The 16,410-nt window shown below is 40.7% G+C and overlaps 1 protein-coding gene across 3 annotated transcripts in view; it reads right to left on the minus strand.

Moving 5' to 3' along the window:
- mroh1 (maestro heat-like repeat family member 1) overlaps positions 1–13,673 on the minus strand; it is a 37,968-nt gene extending 24,295 nt beyond the window's left edge. For 2 of the 3 annotated variants that reach the window (XM_064346119.1, XM_064346107.1), the window contains exons 1-14: positions 13,381–13,673; positions 11,302–11,393; positions 10,558–10,703; positions 7,371–7,502; positions 7,024–7,186; positions 6,224–6,322; positions 4,985–5,136; positions 3,436–3,576; positions 2,674–2,766; positions 2,350–2,428; positions 1,958–2,071; positions 1,539–1,609; positions 1,105–1,224; positions 725–832 (exon numbers count right to left, since the gene is read on the minus strand). In XM_064346119.1, the coding sequence (XP_064202189.1) occupies positions 725–832; positions 1,105–1,224; positions 1,539–1,609; positions 1,958–2,071; positions 2,350–2,428; positions 2,674–2,766; positions 3,436–3,576; positions 4,985–5,136; positions 6,224–6,322; positions 7,024–7,186; positions 7,371–7,502; positions 10,558–10,703; positions 11,302–11,323 (1,440 nt within the window). In that variant the 5' untranslated portion in view covers positions 11,324–11,393; positions 13,381–13,673. The remainder of the gene's footprint in view (positions 1–724; positions 833–1,104; positions 1,225–1,538; positions 1,610–1,957; positions 2,072–2,349; positions 2,429–2,673; positions 2,767–3,435; positions 3,577–4,984; positions 5,137–6,223; positions 6,323–7,023; positions 7,187–7,370; positions 7,503–10,557; positions 10,704–11,301; positions 11,394–13,380) is intronic. The other variant, XM_064346112.1, reaches the window with a different exon arrangement.
- Between the last annotated feature and the right edge of the window lie 2,737 nt (positions 13,674–16,410).

A 16,410-nucleotide genomic window follows, 5' to 3' on the forward strand; every position in this document is an offset into this window, starting at 1 on the left:
CATTTTAGTCTCACCTTCTTTTGTCACTCAAAAATAGGATAATGGACCCATTTAATGAACAAAATGTATATTTTAAAATAATCAACCCATTTAAACTGTAGTTTTATAATTATTATGTTGGTTGCAAAGATAATACAAACAGCTAATACAGTGCAAAAGTCACAGACCATTTCATTAATTCAATTTCCAGTCAAATGAGCCATTCAGTGCATTTTTTTTCCTCAGTGTCAGACGATAATGCATGAAACATATATTTAACAGAAAACTACAGAACAGTGTCCACCACTACTGTACAGTACATATAATATCAAATCTATCGATATTTGTCCACCCTTTCTTTTGTGCACACTTCTACAACTTTATTCTGATAAATAAATGCTGATAAATACAAATAAATCTTAGCATATCATGCAATGGACAATGTTTGATTGGGAGCAAATTTACTCCTCAAGCATACTGCTAAGAAGATCAAATGACTGGCCCCCAAAAACATAGGAAGTCTCAGCCTTATATATAACCAACTGCTGTGCACCCCAGAATCAAAGCAGGCATGGTTGGCTTTGCTTGGCATGGTAAATGATTAACACGCACAGATAAAAATGATTAACACACAGGAGTGATCAAATTCCTTAAGCTATTCAGGAGAGCAGGGATATGATATGAGACTGAAACATTATCACAGAGCCCCCCTCCTGCACCCCGGGCCAGGGCTGAGAGGACTCACGTCCGCGAGGCGGCCCACGGTGGTGGTGAAGAGGTGCAGGGTGTTCTCACACATGGACCGCAGGGCCTCGTTAGTCACTTCTTCTGGGTCGGGGGGCCGGTGCCCCAGCTGAAACAGGCAGGCAGCCAATATCAAGACCCACTGAAATGGGCTTGACCAAAAGTAACCCGGTAACAGTGCAGTCGTGTATGGCACCAAATGATTGCAATACCATAGTACACAGCAGAATGCAGTAACATCATTTCACAGTGTATGTTTATTTTGAGGGCACGTCTCATCCTAAATGTATATTAACAAATGACGATAACTACTATGAATAAAAATCTCATGTGAATGCGAATATATACACAAGTGTATGTGTACGTGTGAGATGTACATACTTGGCTGTTGGGGAGGGCGCAGTGCTGGACGATGAATTTGACCAGGGCCTCTCCACCCTCCAGTTCCATGTAACCATGATGAGCCATGGCACTGATCACCTGAACAACCATCTTCTTCACCTGCAGGAAGCAGTAAAAGACACACAAACAGTTAACTTAAAGCGATGAGGTTCATTAGTTTGTATGCCTGGTAAATACCTTGGTAAAGTTTGGTAAAACAGATTTTCACTGGTCATTGTATGCTCCATAAAAATTTTGTCTCACTATTCAAATGGACACGACACACTGTGCGCTTTCAAAATGTAACATGTTTCCTGCATATTCACATGGCTAATAAAATTCATAATGTACTGTTTCTCAGCCTTAAATTTATAGATGCTAAATTTATATACATTAAAATACTCCAGTTGCTGTATATTAAAAGGGACTTATACCTTGTTGCTGTTGTCAAGTAGCGGTACTCTGATGCTGGCAAGAATAAGAGGCCTCTTCACCTCTATGATTGCTAATAAAAGATAAACAAGATTAATCAGTCCTTAAATACTATTAGATCCACTGTAACCTTATAATATGTAGGATTCCCAAGTTTCCTCTGAACATTATAAGGTAGCAATTAATGGGAATAAGCGCTAATTACTGAAATAGCGATTTGTTAGTTCACAGCAGAAGAGCAATTTGCTAAATGTGTGAAACCTAGGAAAAGGTCAGTAGTGTATAGTCTTACTGGCCTTGGTTAGGCTAGCACAGGCCATGCTGGTCTTAGATCCTACTGGTGATTTTTAAACAGCAGCATGTTGGCTCTGGATCTTACTGGTCTTTGTTAACCCAGGACCATTCTAATTTGGGGTCTTACTGGAGGAGTTGATGAGGTGTCTCAGAACAGCCAGGGACCCCATACGGTTGCGTTCATTGCTGTTCTCCAGTTTCTGAAGAACGAACACAGTCAAGCGGTCCGGGAAGGTGTTTGCTGAGAAGGACGGAAGGAAGGAGGGAGAAAAGCCTTTCTGACATCACTTCCCAAACCATTCAACAGAGCCATGACATTTTGTAAGTACTCCACTATCTTCCTACATCTACTTACAACTAGTAATATTTAAATAACACAAACAAGGAACATATGGTTACTGAAATATATTCATATAAAAACTCAATGTATATCCATGCATATTATTATCATGTCAAGAATTTCAGCATTATTTACACAACAGCTATGTTGTCTAATGTGATCAGTCTTGTCAAACCTACCCATAATGCTGAAACACCTGAGAACCTCATTGTGGTTCTTCACAGTTGGAGGGTTGCTATAGTCTACAGGTGCACACACCTGGAGGGAGAGAACAAGAGCATCATTAACATGTAGTTCAGGAGAAAAGTTCTGAGTTACGAGAAAATCTCTTTTGGGCCTTAGGCATAACTAACTTTCATCTACATACCTACAGCAGTGCCTGCGTTCTGTCAATAAAGATCGGTACCTACCCTCTCTCTCGCCCTCCCACTGCTGTAGCGCAGGTTGAGTCAGCGAATGAGAGGCAGTGATTTATTAGGGCGTGTGAGCGAGCGGACCGCTACCTGCTGATGCAAACCGAGCAGCAGGCCGTCAATCTGGGTCTCCAGCACCCTGCTGCCCATGTTCACGGAAGCATCCAGAATCTGGCACAGGCTCTACGGGGGAGAGAAAACGGCACGCGCAGCCAACGTTACACCAAAGTCTTCCGGGCATAAAGACGCTAAACAGGTACCGACAAGGGACTGAGCAGCACAGCAGGAGGAAGACGTTTTCATCAGGATAAGGGCAACAACAGTACAGTATTTAAAAGGCTGCTGAGGCTGTTCTGTGTGAAAATGGGGTGGCAGTGCGGCTGAGGAAAAGAACATGTAATCACAGGTTTGTGTAGTCATATCCCAGCAGGGACACTAGAGCTGTACACTTTACCACGGTACTCAAAGTGAATACCCAGCTGTACGAATACAAAACAATCAAATGTAACGTACAGGCATTCTTTACTCAGTTATAGAACATTGATAACTGAAAATAATTATAAATAAAGCTTTAAAAAAATGACATTATTTAAAAAATATTGATAGTATCTTGAAAAATAAAATTAAGACATATTTCAAGCCCAACCTAGCTATATAAATCTCAACTATACTGAATTTGTAACAATTTTCAAGGGAACAACAATTGTTCTCATAAATCTAAGAGATAAAACAACCCACAAAATGGAGTGTATAGTACAGTGAGTATTGATAATTGGTTTAAACATTATCCAGGGACCTGTGAGTTCTTTGTGGAGAACAGAAGCATGAGTTAGACAGCGAAGAGAGAGGAACCTTGCTGATGATGTAATGCTCTGTGTTTTTCTTGTAGAGGGAGAGCATTGTGGGAATGAGCTTGGGGAGCTGTTCCTCCAGCTTGTCGTGGGCCATCAGATGACTCATAGGCCCCAGAGCTTCAGCCACAGTCAGCCGCAGCTAGGACAGACAGCAGGGGGAGCTCTGCTCAGATCATGTATCAGATGATAACAACTATGACCTGTCTTCGTAACAGGTGTTCAGATTGTAGCCTCCAGCTCAGCAGAAACAAACTACATGTCTCTCTAGCCACTGCAGCTGAACATGAACAAAGAAAATTGGTCATTAAGCCGTGATAAACCTGATACAGAAAAGCTAATCATAATGTTGAAATTGCTGTAAATTATTGTGCTAGCTAATGGATTACTCGAAAGAATTCAGGCAACAAAAGTGGTCAGAGTCATAACCATATCATTAAATGAGAACACACAGGGCACACCATTAAGAGAGCTGAATTAATAAATACACACTCATCACCGGCACAACAACATCACTGAAAATGGACCAATTAAAAATAATTTACTAAAATTACCCAATAAGGGATGGCCAGTCATAACTGCACCGCCATATTCTGTCACTTGAAAAAGACACATCTAGCATATAATCTCCCAAACCATGTGAAGTCTTTCTGCTTCATAATCCACCCACTGAACGGCACAGTTTCTGCGCCTGAGCAGAGCACACCTGGTGCAGCTGGTGGAGGCCGATCTGCGGCGCACAGTCAAGCAGAAGAGGAGCTGCTATTGTGCAAACGGCTAAAAGAAAAGACCCTGTCAACTCAAACTTTACATCCCTGGGTGACACTACACTCGGTAGTAGTATAGCCAAGACTTGTCCACTGCACTAAGCCCAAGTGCCTCAGGTGGATATGACACCCTGAAGTGGAGAGATATCCTTTTATGCTGTGTCTTCACATTGTCAACGGACATCTCAGGTCCAGTATTTATTTTCTGTTATTACTAAGTGAAGAGCCCAAAATGGCTTCTTAAGTAGGCTATATTGGAGGACTGCATTACAGGCTATAAAACCTAGCTGGCTGAGGCCCCAGTAATAACCTATGGCATAGGCAGTACAGTAAATTTTATATGTACAGTAAATCTTTTATGTACCCTAAAACTTCAACTGAGTTATTTTATACCTGACTCAGCTACCCCGGGCAGCTCCCTGATAGAGTTTAAAATGAACCGAATACCTAACTGACATCGCACAGAAATAAAAACGCTGAGCGAATCAGTGGAGCCTCGCGTCTAAAACAAAACTGCAAAAGCGTGCTTACTCAGCCAATGACCGATAGACAACCCATTTTGACATTCTGCACAACTCTGACCAACGTACAGTAAGGTCTGACACTTCACCCAGGGTTCGCCTCTGTGGCCAATGGTCCAAACATGCCAGTTAGTAGGGCTGGATATTTCAAGGCCAGTACGAAAGGCACGAGACTGACAGGCCTCTCAGTGAGGCTGTTGAGGAGGACTGATCAAATTAAAGTATCACTGACAGGTCTCCCCACGTCCCTCATTTTCCCTACCTTGGTCTCCCTGCTCTGCAACCAGATGCAGAACAGGATGTCATAGGCAGCATAGACCTCGCTGGAGAAGGTGTCTTTCCGCACCGTGGGGTCTGGGGCCTTGTCCAAGTTAGCCAAGTACTCCAGAATACTTTCACTGAAGTGGCACAGGGCTGGGACAAATGAATAGTGGTCAGCAGCACTCTCAACATTCACTGGTTTTATTCTACTGCCCCACATGCTTTTCTCTCTTAAACTATGTCATACATGTCCCTGGGTGTGCTACTCTGCTACAGTACATTAGACATGGGCCAGAAGGTTACTGTGGAATCATATTACATGCCTCAGGCTCCAATACAGCATGTTACATTTGCACATACTTTCTTTACTAGTGTTACAATATTCTCCAGTTTTCTGTTTTAACTTCTGTTACTCTATGTTACACATACATATACAGACATTTCCATGTTAGTATGCATCTTATTCCACATACCATATATATTGTGCAGAAGTATGACCTCATTACCTATGTGCTAGCAACAGTCTTCCTTTAAGTGTGCCATCATGCATTGGCTAGTTCAACAGTGTTCCCCCCATTTTCAACATAGTACATATTTGGAACAAATCTAAACAAATATACATGATATATTACATAAAATCTACATGAGACCATTTTCTCATATTTCGCACAGCCTCATCGTCAAAGCCACCCGCTGACGCAGCCACCGCGGACAACGATGCTAGCATCAACAATAGCAATGCTGGATAATTTCACCAGAAGCCATTATCAGTTTTCCGGACACCATTACGCAAAGAGCGCCCAGCCCTCCCTGATCAAGCTTTGAAAAATCATTCTGTTCGCGACCACATATTTATGTGAGAGTAGCAGCACTTAGATATGAACTGAAAATAGAAATACAGACCATGTGTGGAAAACAATATGAGACTGAAACTCAGCCATTAAACCAGATCTCTTTTGGATATGAGCTGTAGCCTCATACGCATGAGATTTAAAACAATGTGATGCCTAACTTCCTCTTCTGATTTGACCAGGAATAAAGTCTGTCATTCACTTGAGAAGTAAACTAAAATGTGATGTCTATCTTTGTCACTTGATTTGAAAATTTGAAATGTGAGTTACAAAAATGATGTTAAGGAATTATGAAGTCTGTCCTTGTGGGGCTGAAGGGGGCTTGCAACAGTGTAAGATGTCTCAGTGCTTTTCCAGCAGGTAGTACAAATGAATGCTTCTTTTCTTACCAGAAGAGAAGACCCACTTCATGTTGTCTTGCTTGGCCATGCTCAGCATTGGAAGCATGGTACCCAGGATGGCATTGAGAAAAGGCACCATGCCATACACTGAAATCAACACATTGACTTGTTAGTGTTTAACAGAACCGAGCAGTGGCTTCATGCTTCATTGCTCAAAGAGAATAGCACACCTTCTCTCCTGGATTAGAAAAGGCTGTTAACCTTGCAGTGGAAATGTACACAACAAACCTTAATTGCTTTGAATACATATACATAAATATTTCACGTTTCTGTACATCACAGTTTTTAATATAATCGCAAAGCTACACAGAATTCTTCTAATAATTTTTGGTTGTCAGTATATACTTCCTTGTCCATGTTACATTATATCCTTGTCGTTTGGCACAATTTGTACATCTGTGGACTCTCTACAGTTCCTTACTTTCATTTGTTACATTACATTATGCAATGTGCTTTAATTTCCAGATTTTCTAAAATACATACGGAATTAGATTGCAGATATAAATTAACTGAAAATATCTGTAATAATCACAAACACAGAGGTGACATACATCATGTAGAAGGGACATCTGCGCATTATTGTTGAGTCATTTAAACTATGCTATGGCCTCTGAATGCCTCTGAATATGGCCTCTGAATACCATGGGGAAGTGCAGCACGTACGGGTGAAGAGAGTGAAAGTGACACACTTCAGCTAAACCACTTCGGTTCTGCATTCACATGCATAGCGTGAAGGGGCGGCTGATATAACTGCTTTAGTGGAGTTTTGTAGTGAAATGTTTTCATACCATTAGAATCAGAGAGATTTGCCAATGTCTGGACTACAAAGAAGTGAGGCAGCACCCCTGGCTGGAATTTGCTGAGAATCTCCTCCATGATGTCATTGATATGTTTATTCCCCACAGCAACCAAAATATTGCTAGCTGCCTGTTGCCAATCGGGTACTACTTCCTGTAAACGGGGAAGAGGGTTAAAGTATAATGAAGAACAGGGAAGTCACTGACATTTGCATGCACATGACATAAATAATAAAAAAATCAGTCTCTGTAATTAAAAACCAGCTCAGCAACTGCTTAGAATTAAGGCTCATAACTTTTGTTAAAACTTTTTAAACATAATCTTTAACTAACCTTACCTTTGATCTAGTCATCTCATCCGATGCCAGGGAGATTATGCTCTTTATTTTAGGGTAGCTTATGTCATCGATCTTGGACTTCACAACCAGTTCAATGGTTTGCAGGATGACCACTCGATGTCCAACTATCAGCTGTGAACAGGAGGAAAGTGTGATGCTTCACTGCAAATAAAACAGAACTGAAAAACTATTATGTCTTTAAAAAAAATTTTTGAATTGATATGGAAATGCTAGCTGTAATGACAAGGTTTTTTATTTAATAAAACATACAACAAAATAATTTTAATTCTTTGTCCAATATTTCCTCATATACAGTCCAGATGGAATTTACATCTCTCTGGGAAAGACATTTTGTGAAGGTATTCATTATTTATAAGTAATGAACACGTCATTTCAGAACGTCCCTTCGTAGCCACACAGAGTTATTTTAAGCTTCTTGCACATCTTCCCAATTTGGAATGCCCAAACGTATTCCTCAGCTCTCATTGGTGCAAACTCCACTCATAAATTAAGGCAGCACAGAAAAGCATGCGCTCTCGTCCAAAGCACATGATATCAGCTTCTGCTTCTCATTACATTGTAGTTTTCCTCGCCAGGCTCAAACAGACGTGAGCTGGAGGACGAAACTTCATGTGCAGCTGAAAAGGTGGACGTGCAGCAGCTGAATCGACTGGCTGGAGTAGCAGGTGAGCGATGGGTCACTGTAATACTGACCAACTAAAAACCTTTGTTTCCCTGGGTGCTGCATCAGCCTGAGAAGCTGCCACGTTTGACACTGGGACAATATGGTTAAATACCAGACCACATGGGCCCATCCATACACCAGTACAGTTAATAGGAAGAGCAACCCAGCAGCCCCACCACACAGAATTCTTAAACACATAGTAGCCAATTGTTTTTGCTTAAGTTTCCTAACATTTTGCATGTTTGTCTTCCTTTTCCAGATAACCGACAGAAAACAAACAAACTGGCACTATGCCTAACAGACCTCTAGCATTCAGTATATACAGTGAGCTCCATAATAGTCAGAACAAAGACACATTTTTTTTTTTTGGCTCTGTACTCAACAATTTTATCTGCTCAAGCAACTGCCTCCAAGCTCATTGTATAGTGCTTCATCCTACAGCAAGACAATGCTCCCAAACATACTGCAAAAGTAGCAAAGGAGTTTTTCAAAGCCAAAAACCAGAACACCTGATCTGAACATGCGTTTCATATGCTGACCAGAAAACCTAAGACAACCCGCGAAACAAGCAGGAGCTGAAGATCCACTCCACTACAGGTCTGGCAGAGCATCAGCAGAGAAGGTACTCAGTACCTTGTGATGACTATGGAACACAGACTTCAAGTTGTCATTGCTTGCAAAGGATGCAACAAAAAACTAAACATGACTACTTTCACTGACATAACAGTAATTTGTCCCAAACATTATGGTACCCTGAAATGGGGGACTATGAATAAAAAGTGCAGTAATTTCTACATAGCGAAAAAAAAATGTATAAAAATAACCTTTAATAAAATCTGAGAACCTGCACCACATGTGAATTGTTTGATTACAAGTATAAAATTGTGGAGTACAGAGCCAAAACAAGCTAGAATATGTCTCTGTCCCAAATGTTATGGAGCTCACTGTATAAGAACACTGCAAGTGAGGTCATGACTGTCCTGTGCCTAACAGCTAATCAAGCACCACCGCCTTACTTGGTCCTTATTCTAACTCTGATCATTAGGGGAAAAACATTCAAGTGATCAAAGGCCAGTACTTATTGTAGTCCTGAGGTTAGCATCTTCCCCTTTCTGTACTACTGACAGTTAAAGACAGGTCATGTGAATAAAATGTATCTGTATAAAACCATGTGCCAGACATATGACTGAGACCATGAGGCAATACAGACATCATATGGTGCATGTTTCTCAATCAATGACAAAGCAAGAAGCCAAATCTATTAAAAAGGTTTGGTTTAGTTTTATCAGGCAAACTCTTGTGTCTTTGCCATGTTATAGTTCCGAATGCCCAGGACACTGTTTCTGCATGTAGCATCAAAGATATGACTCTTTCCTTCGGAGCAATGCCATAAAAAATCATTTTCAATCCAGTCATAGCAATCCTATTCACCTAATCACAGCTTCCTTCCCTAGTTCTGTCAGTATTATTTACAGTTTAAGAGATCTACAAGAAATGTTCTTGATTATTCTACTCCAAGGGTGCAGATTTCAGTGTGCGTAGCCTTAATCTGAAAAAAACACTCACAGCAAAATCATACTGTACATACAACAAGAAGTCACGTTTATTTGTTTTACATTTATTTACCCAGGAAGGTGGGCAGAGAACCAGTTTGTTTCCTCTTTTTAAACTGGTAATTTTGCTAAATAAAGTGAGTAAGTATGATAGGTGGAAGTAATAAAAATCATCACTGAAAGCTGAATCCATTAAAATGCAATAAAATGAAATGATGAATCAAATGCAATCATATTAAGTTTTTAATCAAATTTAATGTCACATCTAATAAAATGCAATTAAATTAAATGTTAAGTGTTAAAATGCTATCAAATGAAATAATACCTCAGTGATACAATTTACAAATCATTCTATCATTGTACTATTTGAGCGCCTTGACATTTAATCAATTCGATGCACTGCAATTCCAATCGCCACCACTTTTATCAGTTCGCTGCAGCTTTCGCTACAACTTTCATCAATTCGATGCCACTTTCAACAACACTTTTATCAATTTGAGGGCAGTTTCAGTTTAACCATGTGGCAATCAAATTGTCCCGCCCACCGACCTAGGTTACATCTACACATTTGACAATCAGTAGTTCTTGCAATTTAGACTGTTTGGACTATTCAGCCATGGGATCGTGCGCTCACCTGTCCGTGAGCATGGTATTGGTAGGTGTCTATGATGGAAAAGATATATGGTGTGTGATTTCAATGTCACCCACCAAAGACTCGCAATTCAATCGTTTCAGCATTAATTTAATCATTGTTACTTCCACCCCTCATAGGTGAGGACCAAGCAGACTATCAGCGGGCGGGATGATTGTGTGGCCAAATGCAGTTTGAGACCCAGTTTTTGGAATTTGACCAGGGAATCAGCTACGGACAGCCCGCACTCTTTCAACGAGTGCCCTGGTCTCTAAAGAGCACAGCGAGTCAGAACCTGGTGTAAACATCTTGGCTGACCTTGGGATGCTTCAGCAGGTAGTCCTGGCACATGAACAGGATCTTGTCAGGTTGCTGTTTGCCTAGTCTCAGCATGGACTTCCTGACCTGCTCCTGCACCACAGGATCCCGGTCATTGGCAGCATCCATGAGCGCCAGGGACACCTCTGGAGAGAAGAGCAGGGACGCACAAAAGGAGACACCTTAATCAATTAACCATTCAGCTTCACATTCAAAATGGAATATTTTCAATCGGGGCCAAAGGACAAGCAATGGCTAAGCCAGCATAAGTATAAGACATCCAGTTACAAAAGAACGTAACAGCAGGGGGACAGTGCGATGGAATTCCAAATCAAGACACTTGATTTGTCTCAAGAGTACAGACAAAGACAACAGAACTGTGGTTTGCCCAACATGACACTTAATAAGGCGGAAAATTTCAGTCTGGAAGATCAGATTCAGTCAAACTGATGCCAGCGCATGAACAAAGTCTGGGTGAAGAGGTGGGGATGAAGTAGCACCAGCCACTAACAAATGAGTAATATAATGGGCCAAGCGCATGGTGAGTATTCAGTGCATCCAAAAAAAATCACCATTTCAAAATGCACAAGCTTTTTTATTTTTTACCACAAATTAACAACTGAGCAACAATGAATGCCTACTTACTGTACATGACACAAGCTAACTGTTAATTGTGGAATAAAGCATTAGATAAACCAGTCTTGGTTTCCCTTTAAATAAGCAGATCATCATTGGGCTACTTACGCTCCACATCTGACTCCTCCATACTGCCTGTAGAGAGGCTTCTGGTGGACAATCAGGAATGCATCTGTTGCACCTGCTGCCAGAACTCACTCCTCCAGATAACATAAGTTCACAGACAAAAAGAGATCGAGTGTAATGATAAATAATTACAATGTTGCACAGATTTTCATCAGACGCTTCGGTATATGTGACCCCCTCCATCAACAGACTTGGTCTCACCAAACAAATGTCAAAGGTCTTATTTAAGTCAAGGATGTAAAGTGAGAGTGCACAGGTCACGTTACCTAGGCTTAAATGACAAATTCAAGACAAACTACATAACCAAAATTATGTAGACACCCGAACATCACACCTATATGTGCTTGTTGAACATCTCATTAGTGCATTAGTGAGGTCAGGCACTGATGGTGGGCGAGAAGGCCTGACTCGCAGTCGGTGTTCCAATTCATCCATAAGGTGTTCGATGGGCTTGAGCTCAGAGCTCTGTGCAGGCCAGTCAAGTTCTTCCACATCAAACTCAGAAAACCATTCCTTTATGGATCTCGCTTTTTCACACAGGGGCAATGTCATGCTGAGGAAAGGGCCTTCCCAAAACTGTTGCCAAAAAGTTAAAAGCACACAATTCCATAGAATATCAATATGTGTCATAGCAAAATTTCCCTTCACTGGAACTAATGGGCTGAGCCCAAACCAAGAAAAACAGCCCCAAGCCATTATTCATCCTCCACAAAACTTTACAGTTAGCACTACACATTCGGGCACGGAGCATTCTCCTGGCATTCGCCAAACCCAGATTCATCCATCAGACTGCCAGATAGTGAAGTGTGATTCATCACTCCAGAGAACACACTTCTACTGCTTCAATGGTGGTGTGCTTTACATCACTCCAGCAGACGCTTGGCATTGCGCATGGTGATCTTAGGCTTGTGTGCAGCTGCTTTGCCATAGAAACCCACTTCATTAAGCTCCCAACGAACAGTTCTTGTACTGATGTTGCCTGATTGACTTGTTGGAAAAACAGCCATGTTGTCCTATGACAGTGCCGTCTTGAAAGTCACTGAGCTCTACAGTACCAGTCCCATTCTAATGCAAATGCTGGCCTATGGAGATTGTATGGCTGTATGCTTGATTTTATGCACCTGTATGCAATAGGTGCGGCTGAAGTAGCAAAAACCACTGACTTTAAGGGGTGTCCACATACTTGCCACGTAGTGTATTTCCATCAATGACTGTAAAAATGCTAATTACCTTAGCTGTCTAGAGAGCTAAACTTCCGTCACATTCATTCCATTGCAATGTCATTGGTCCGGTATGAGGCTTGACTACAGCATAGTCGAAGGCCAAGTCCGTCTCTGTATTGACATTCACAACGTACACGTCTGTGGTCACTGTCTGATTAACCAAACACAGCATGAGCGATGTTTCAAAAATGCTTCTACTGCAACACAGCAGGACAGAATAGCAATGTGAATTCGACATGAGGACATGTGCCATCTGGAAAGCAAGCAAAAACGCGCTATTGAAGTTACTTACTGGCACTAGTTAGGTCAGCTGCTTTCTTAATGCAATTGATGTGAAACGTAAGCTAATTCGGTAGTGAGCGAGCAATCAGATCAAACTAATCAGATATAATGCCACGGGTACAAGTTTTCATAAAGATAACTAAGTTAGCTAAGGTACCTGATTCATTGAAAGTCACAAGAATAACGTTAACAGAACATTGTTGCTTGTAGCAGTTATAGTGACCGGGTTAACAACACCTCATAAAAACGAACCAGTCACTTAGCAAGACAGCTATAAATCAATAGTTGTAGCATAGTAGTTGAATAACGTTATCCAGCTGGCAACATACTTCCTCGATTTCTAGTCTTCCTTGATGCATCGTCACTAGCGTTAGCTAGCTTGCTGTTAGCCACGGCAAAAAAAATAGTTATCAGGCAAGGTTAGTCGGTTGGCGACATGAGACACCCATTAATGCAAACGAGAAATCTGAAATATTTAAACAATGCATTCTTCACAGTCAATAATTACTTCATGCGAAATATTACATTGATACGACGCGCACGCATTATTTCTTACCTTTCGAAGTAGCTTCTAGCTATTTAGCTAGCTAGCTTCGTATTGCACAATGCCAGACAGATGCTAGCTAATGTCCCTGCAGTACACTTTCCAAGCAAGCTTTCAAGGGTTTTGTGTGAAATAAAGTGAAAGTATTTAAATGTAGCCACTGCCCTTATGTGATGTCAATGTAGCGAAAGTATTCACCTCGGCTTGTCAATTTTCTACAAATAGAGGTAAATACACTTCACTTGCATGTATCACTGCATTGCATTGCAGGTAAACACGCCTAGTCATGTGCTCAAAGTCAGGAGGAACGTATCAGGATGGGCGTGTCGATATCAGTCCTCCAAGCTCGTTAAAGTACCATAGAGTTTTAATGTCACGTCAAATAATGGAGTGAACTTCAAGTTCAGAAAAGCTCTATTTAACATATTTTACAACATAACTTAATTTGTCAAAGTATCAATGTATTATTATTATTATTATTATTATTGTGTGCGTGGGGGGAACTGATCAAATGAAATAGGCTATTTTCACGACGAGCACACTTACAGTAGACAGTAGGATCAGATCAGGTCTTTTCTGAATCTGCGATTTCTCAGTTTAAGATTCCATAAGGGGACTTTGTAAGTACGCACTCTTTTACTGCATCACAGCTCAGCTGTTCTCCAGGCGAGCATAAAGCGTCACCAACGATTTTCTCTCTCTTGATGCGGTAGAGCTGAATTGCAGAAACTCTGACGTAGCCTTGTTCGTATATAATCTTAAAGGATATGGGCTGAAGCTTATAACAAAAGAATGCCCGTCTTTGTTTTTTTTTTCTTCAAATATTCTGTTCAAACTCAAACTGGAAGAATAACAAGTGCTTCTTGCAGACATCATATTACATTTATTTGGCAGTAATGTTTTATGGAGAACCATCCAATTCCATTGGTTTTGATGAAACGACTGAGGTAATTAGTGTGGTTTTGGACTATTGATACAAGGAGTTGTAGTGGTCTCTAGCCTAATTGTGGTCTTCATGTAACAATGCGGGCCTAGACAATCTCCCAGCTGTGAAACAATCCATATTTCGCTGGCGCAATGGAAACTGAAAGTTGTACTGTATCTGGCATTTAGAAGCCTTAGTGCAGAGGCCTCATCAAAAAGTAGGTACTCTGGGACTTCCATTTGAGTAAACTTGAAGGATGTTTTCTTAAACAAATTCATCCATCACTCAACATTGCCTAAGCACACCTGAGCAATAGCCAACTATGTAGTAATCTATTTTCCACCAGAGCATGCCACACCCATCTTGGTTGTCAGTCTTGTAAGTCTTGCACAGTAGTATGAATCAGCAAAGACCACCAGAGGGAGCAGGGCAACTGGGGCCATGCGGCCAGGCTGGCAGCACAACTTGCCCCAGGCTTACACGGAACAGGATGTAGGACTTACTTGCCTTCACCTGCAAAAACACACACAGGCAGGAAAACCAGAGCAACCAGAAGAATGTGACCACTATGTCAACACTGCTCTTTAACTGAAAAACAGAAGTCCTGGCAAGTCTTCCTTCCTCTCACAGAAAACATACGATCTTTTTTTCTTACAAGGTTTTTACATTAAGGAAGTGTGATGTCATGTAAATCAGTTATCCGAGAGGAAGCAACGCAAATGAAAATGACTAGTTAAGTAGTCAGAAACATAAGATATTGCAATGTCCTTGTCTGTAAGGGAGTAAGAACATACCCTGTGTTCTCATCACAATTTTCTTCCGTTGGAAATATAATTCAGGATCAGAAGTAAGCCACGTCCTGTTGCTCTCTATGCATTATTGAAGTTAATAATCTTAATATAATCTCTCTAAAACAAGATTATTTTATGTTGCATTTGGGTGGAAAGTGTGTATCTGCTGTTCCAGGTTCATCTTGTTATTATAATGTTCGCATATGTTGATAGAACAAAGCAGGGGAGTAATACAAGTTTACTGACTTGCGTAATCACATCGTTATTCATCTCTGATGAAATATGTAATCGTGGGAAACCATGTGATTCAGTCCTTAGAGCTAGTCAAAACTCCTAACATGACTGCTACCAGGAGTTTAATATACAGATGGAATTTAAAATATATGTCAGTTCTTCTCATTGAATTTGGCAAATAGTTCCACTGGAAAGTATAGTGAATACTGAAAGATCAATGACCTGCAATTATTAGACAGGTCAATTGTGGAATGCAAATGCTTGAAAAACAGTGGTGCCACTGTACATGTACTTATTATGCCACGAATACCTCAAGGGCAGGTTAGCCTCCCATCCCCCCCACCCCCAACACACACACACACACACTCACAAAACCTGGAAGTCAAACAAATCATCACGTCATTGAAAGGTTGTTAGCTTGATTTGTTCATTTGTATTTTGAAACTAGAAAAACTTATAGTACTGACACAGCCTGGACGATATCCAGCCCAATACTTTATCCACCTACTTCAAGTATAATTCTGCTTTACTCATCCAGCAAGTGGACAGTTGGCAGGAGACAGGGTTTGGTTTATTATTATGTGAATATTTTAGCACTGGGCATTGTCTGTGTATAGGCTACATGTCTCAGTTCTATGGAAATTACTCTAAATGTTAAACATTTTAAAATGTAGTTTCAAATATATAGAAAAATATATAATGAGTGCTGGCAGTTAGCAAATGGGAAAACATCTCTTGCGGATAGAAAATCTTTATAGCCCCAGTGAAGCTAATGAGCTGCTCAAGTAAATGTGTGTTTGTTTTATTCCATGCTGATCAGCACTATGCTTGTCATTTTGTAGTGACATTTTGAGGAAATTCTTATATCCAGCCAAGCATGTTGAATTTGTTCAGCCACGGTGGCAGAGCGGCTTGAGCATTTATGAATTTTTAAGCTTCATTGCACAATGTGCGGCTTGGCGTGTAAGTCAGCAGCATTGAAATAAATGCATCAGAATTAAAGGTGCCAAACTCACAAAAATAATTGCTTTTTGGTGCAGTCTGGGTTCTTCTCTTTTAGAGGCTTGTTTTTAATGGTCATCATTGATAAAT

This window comes from Anguilla rostrata, chromosome 1, assembly GCF_018555375.3.
Source record: "Anguilla rostrata isolate EN2019 chromosome 1, ASM1855537v3, whole genome shotgun sequence".
In the NCBI taxonomy this organism is placed as follows: Eukaryota; Metazoa; Chordata; class Actinopteri; order Anguilliformes; family Anguillidae; genus Anguilla; species Anguilla rostrata.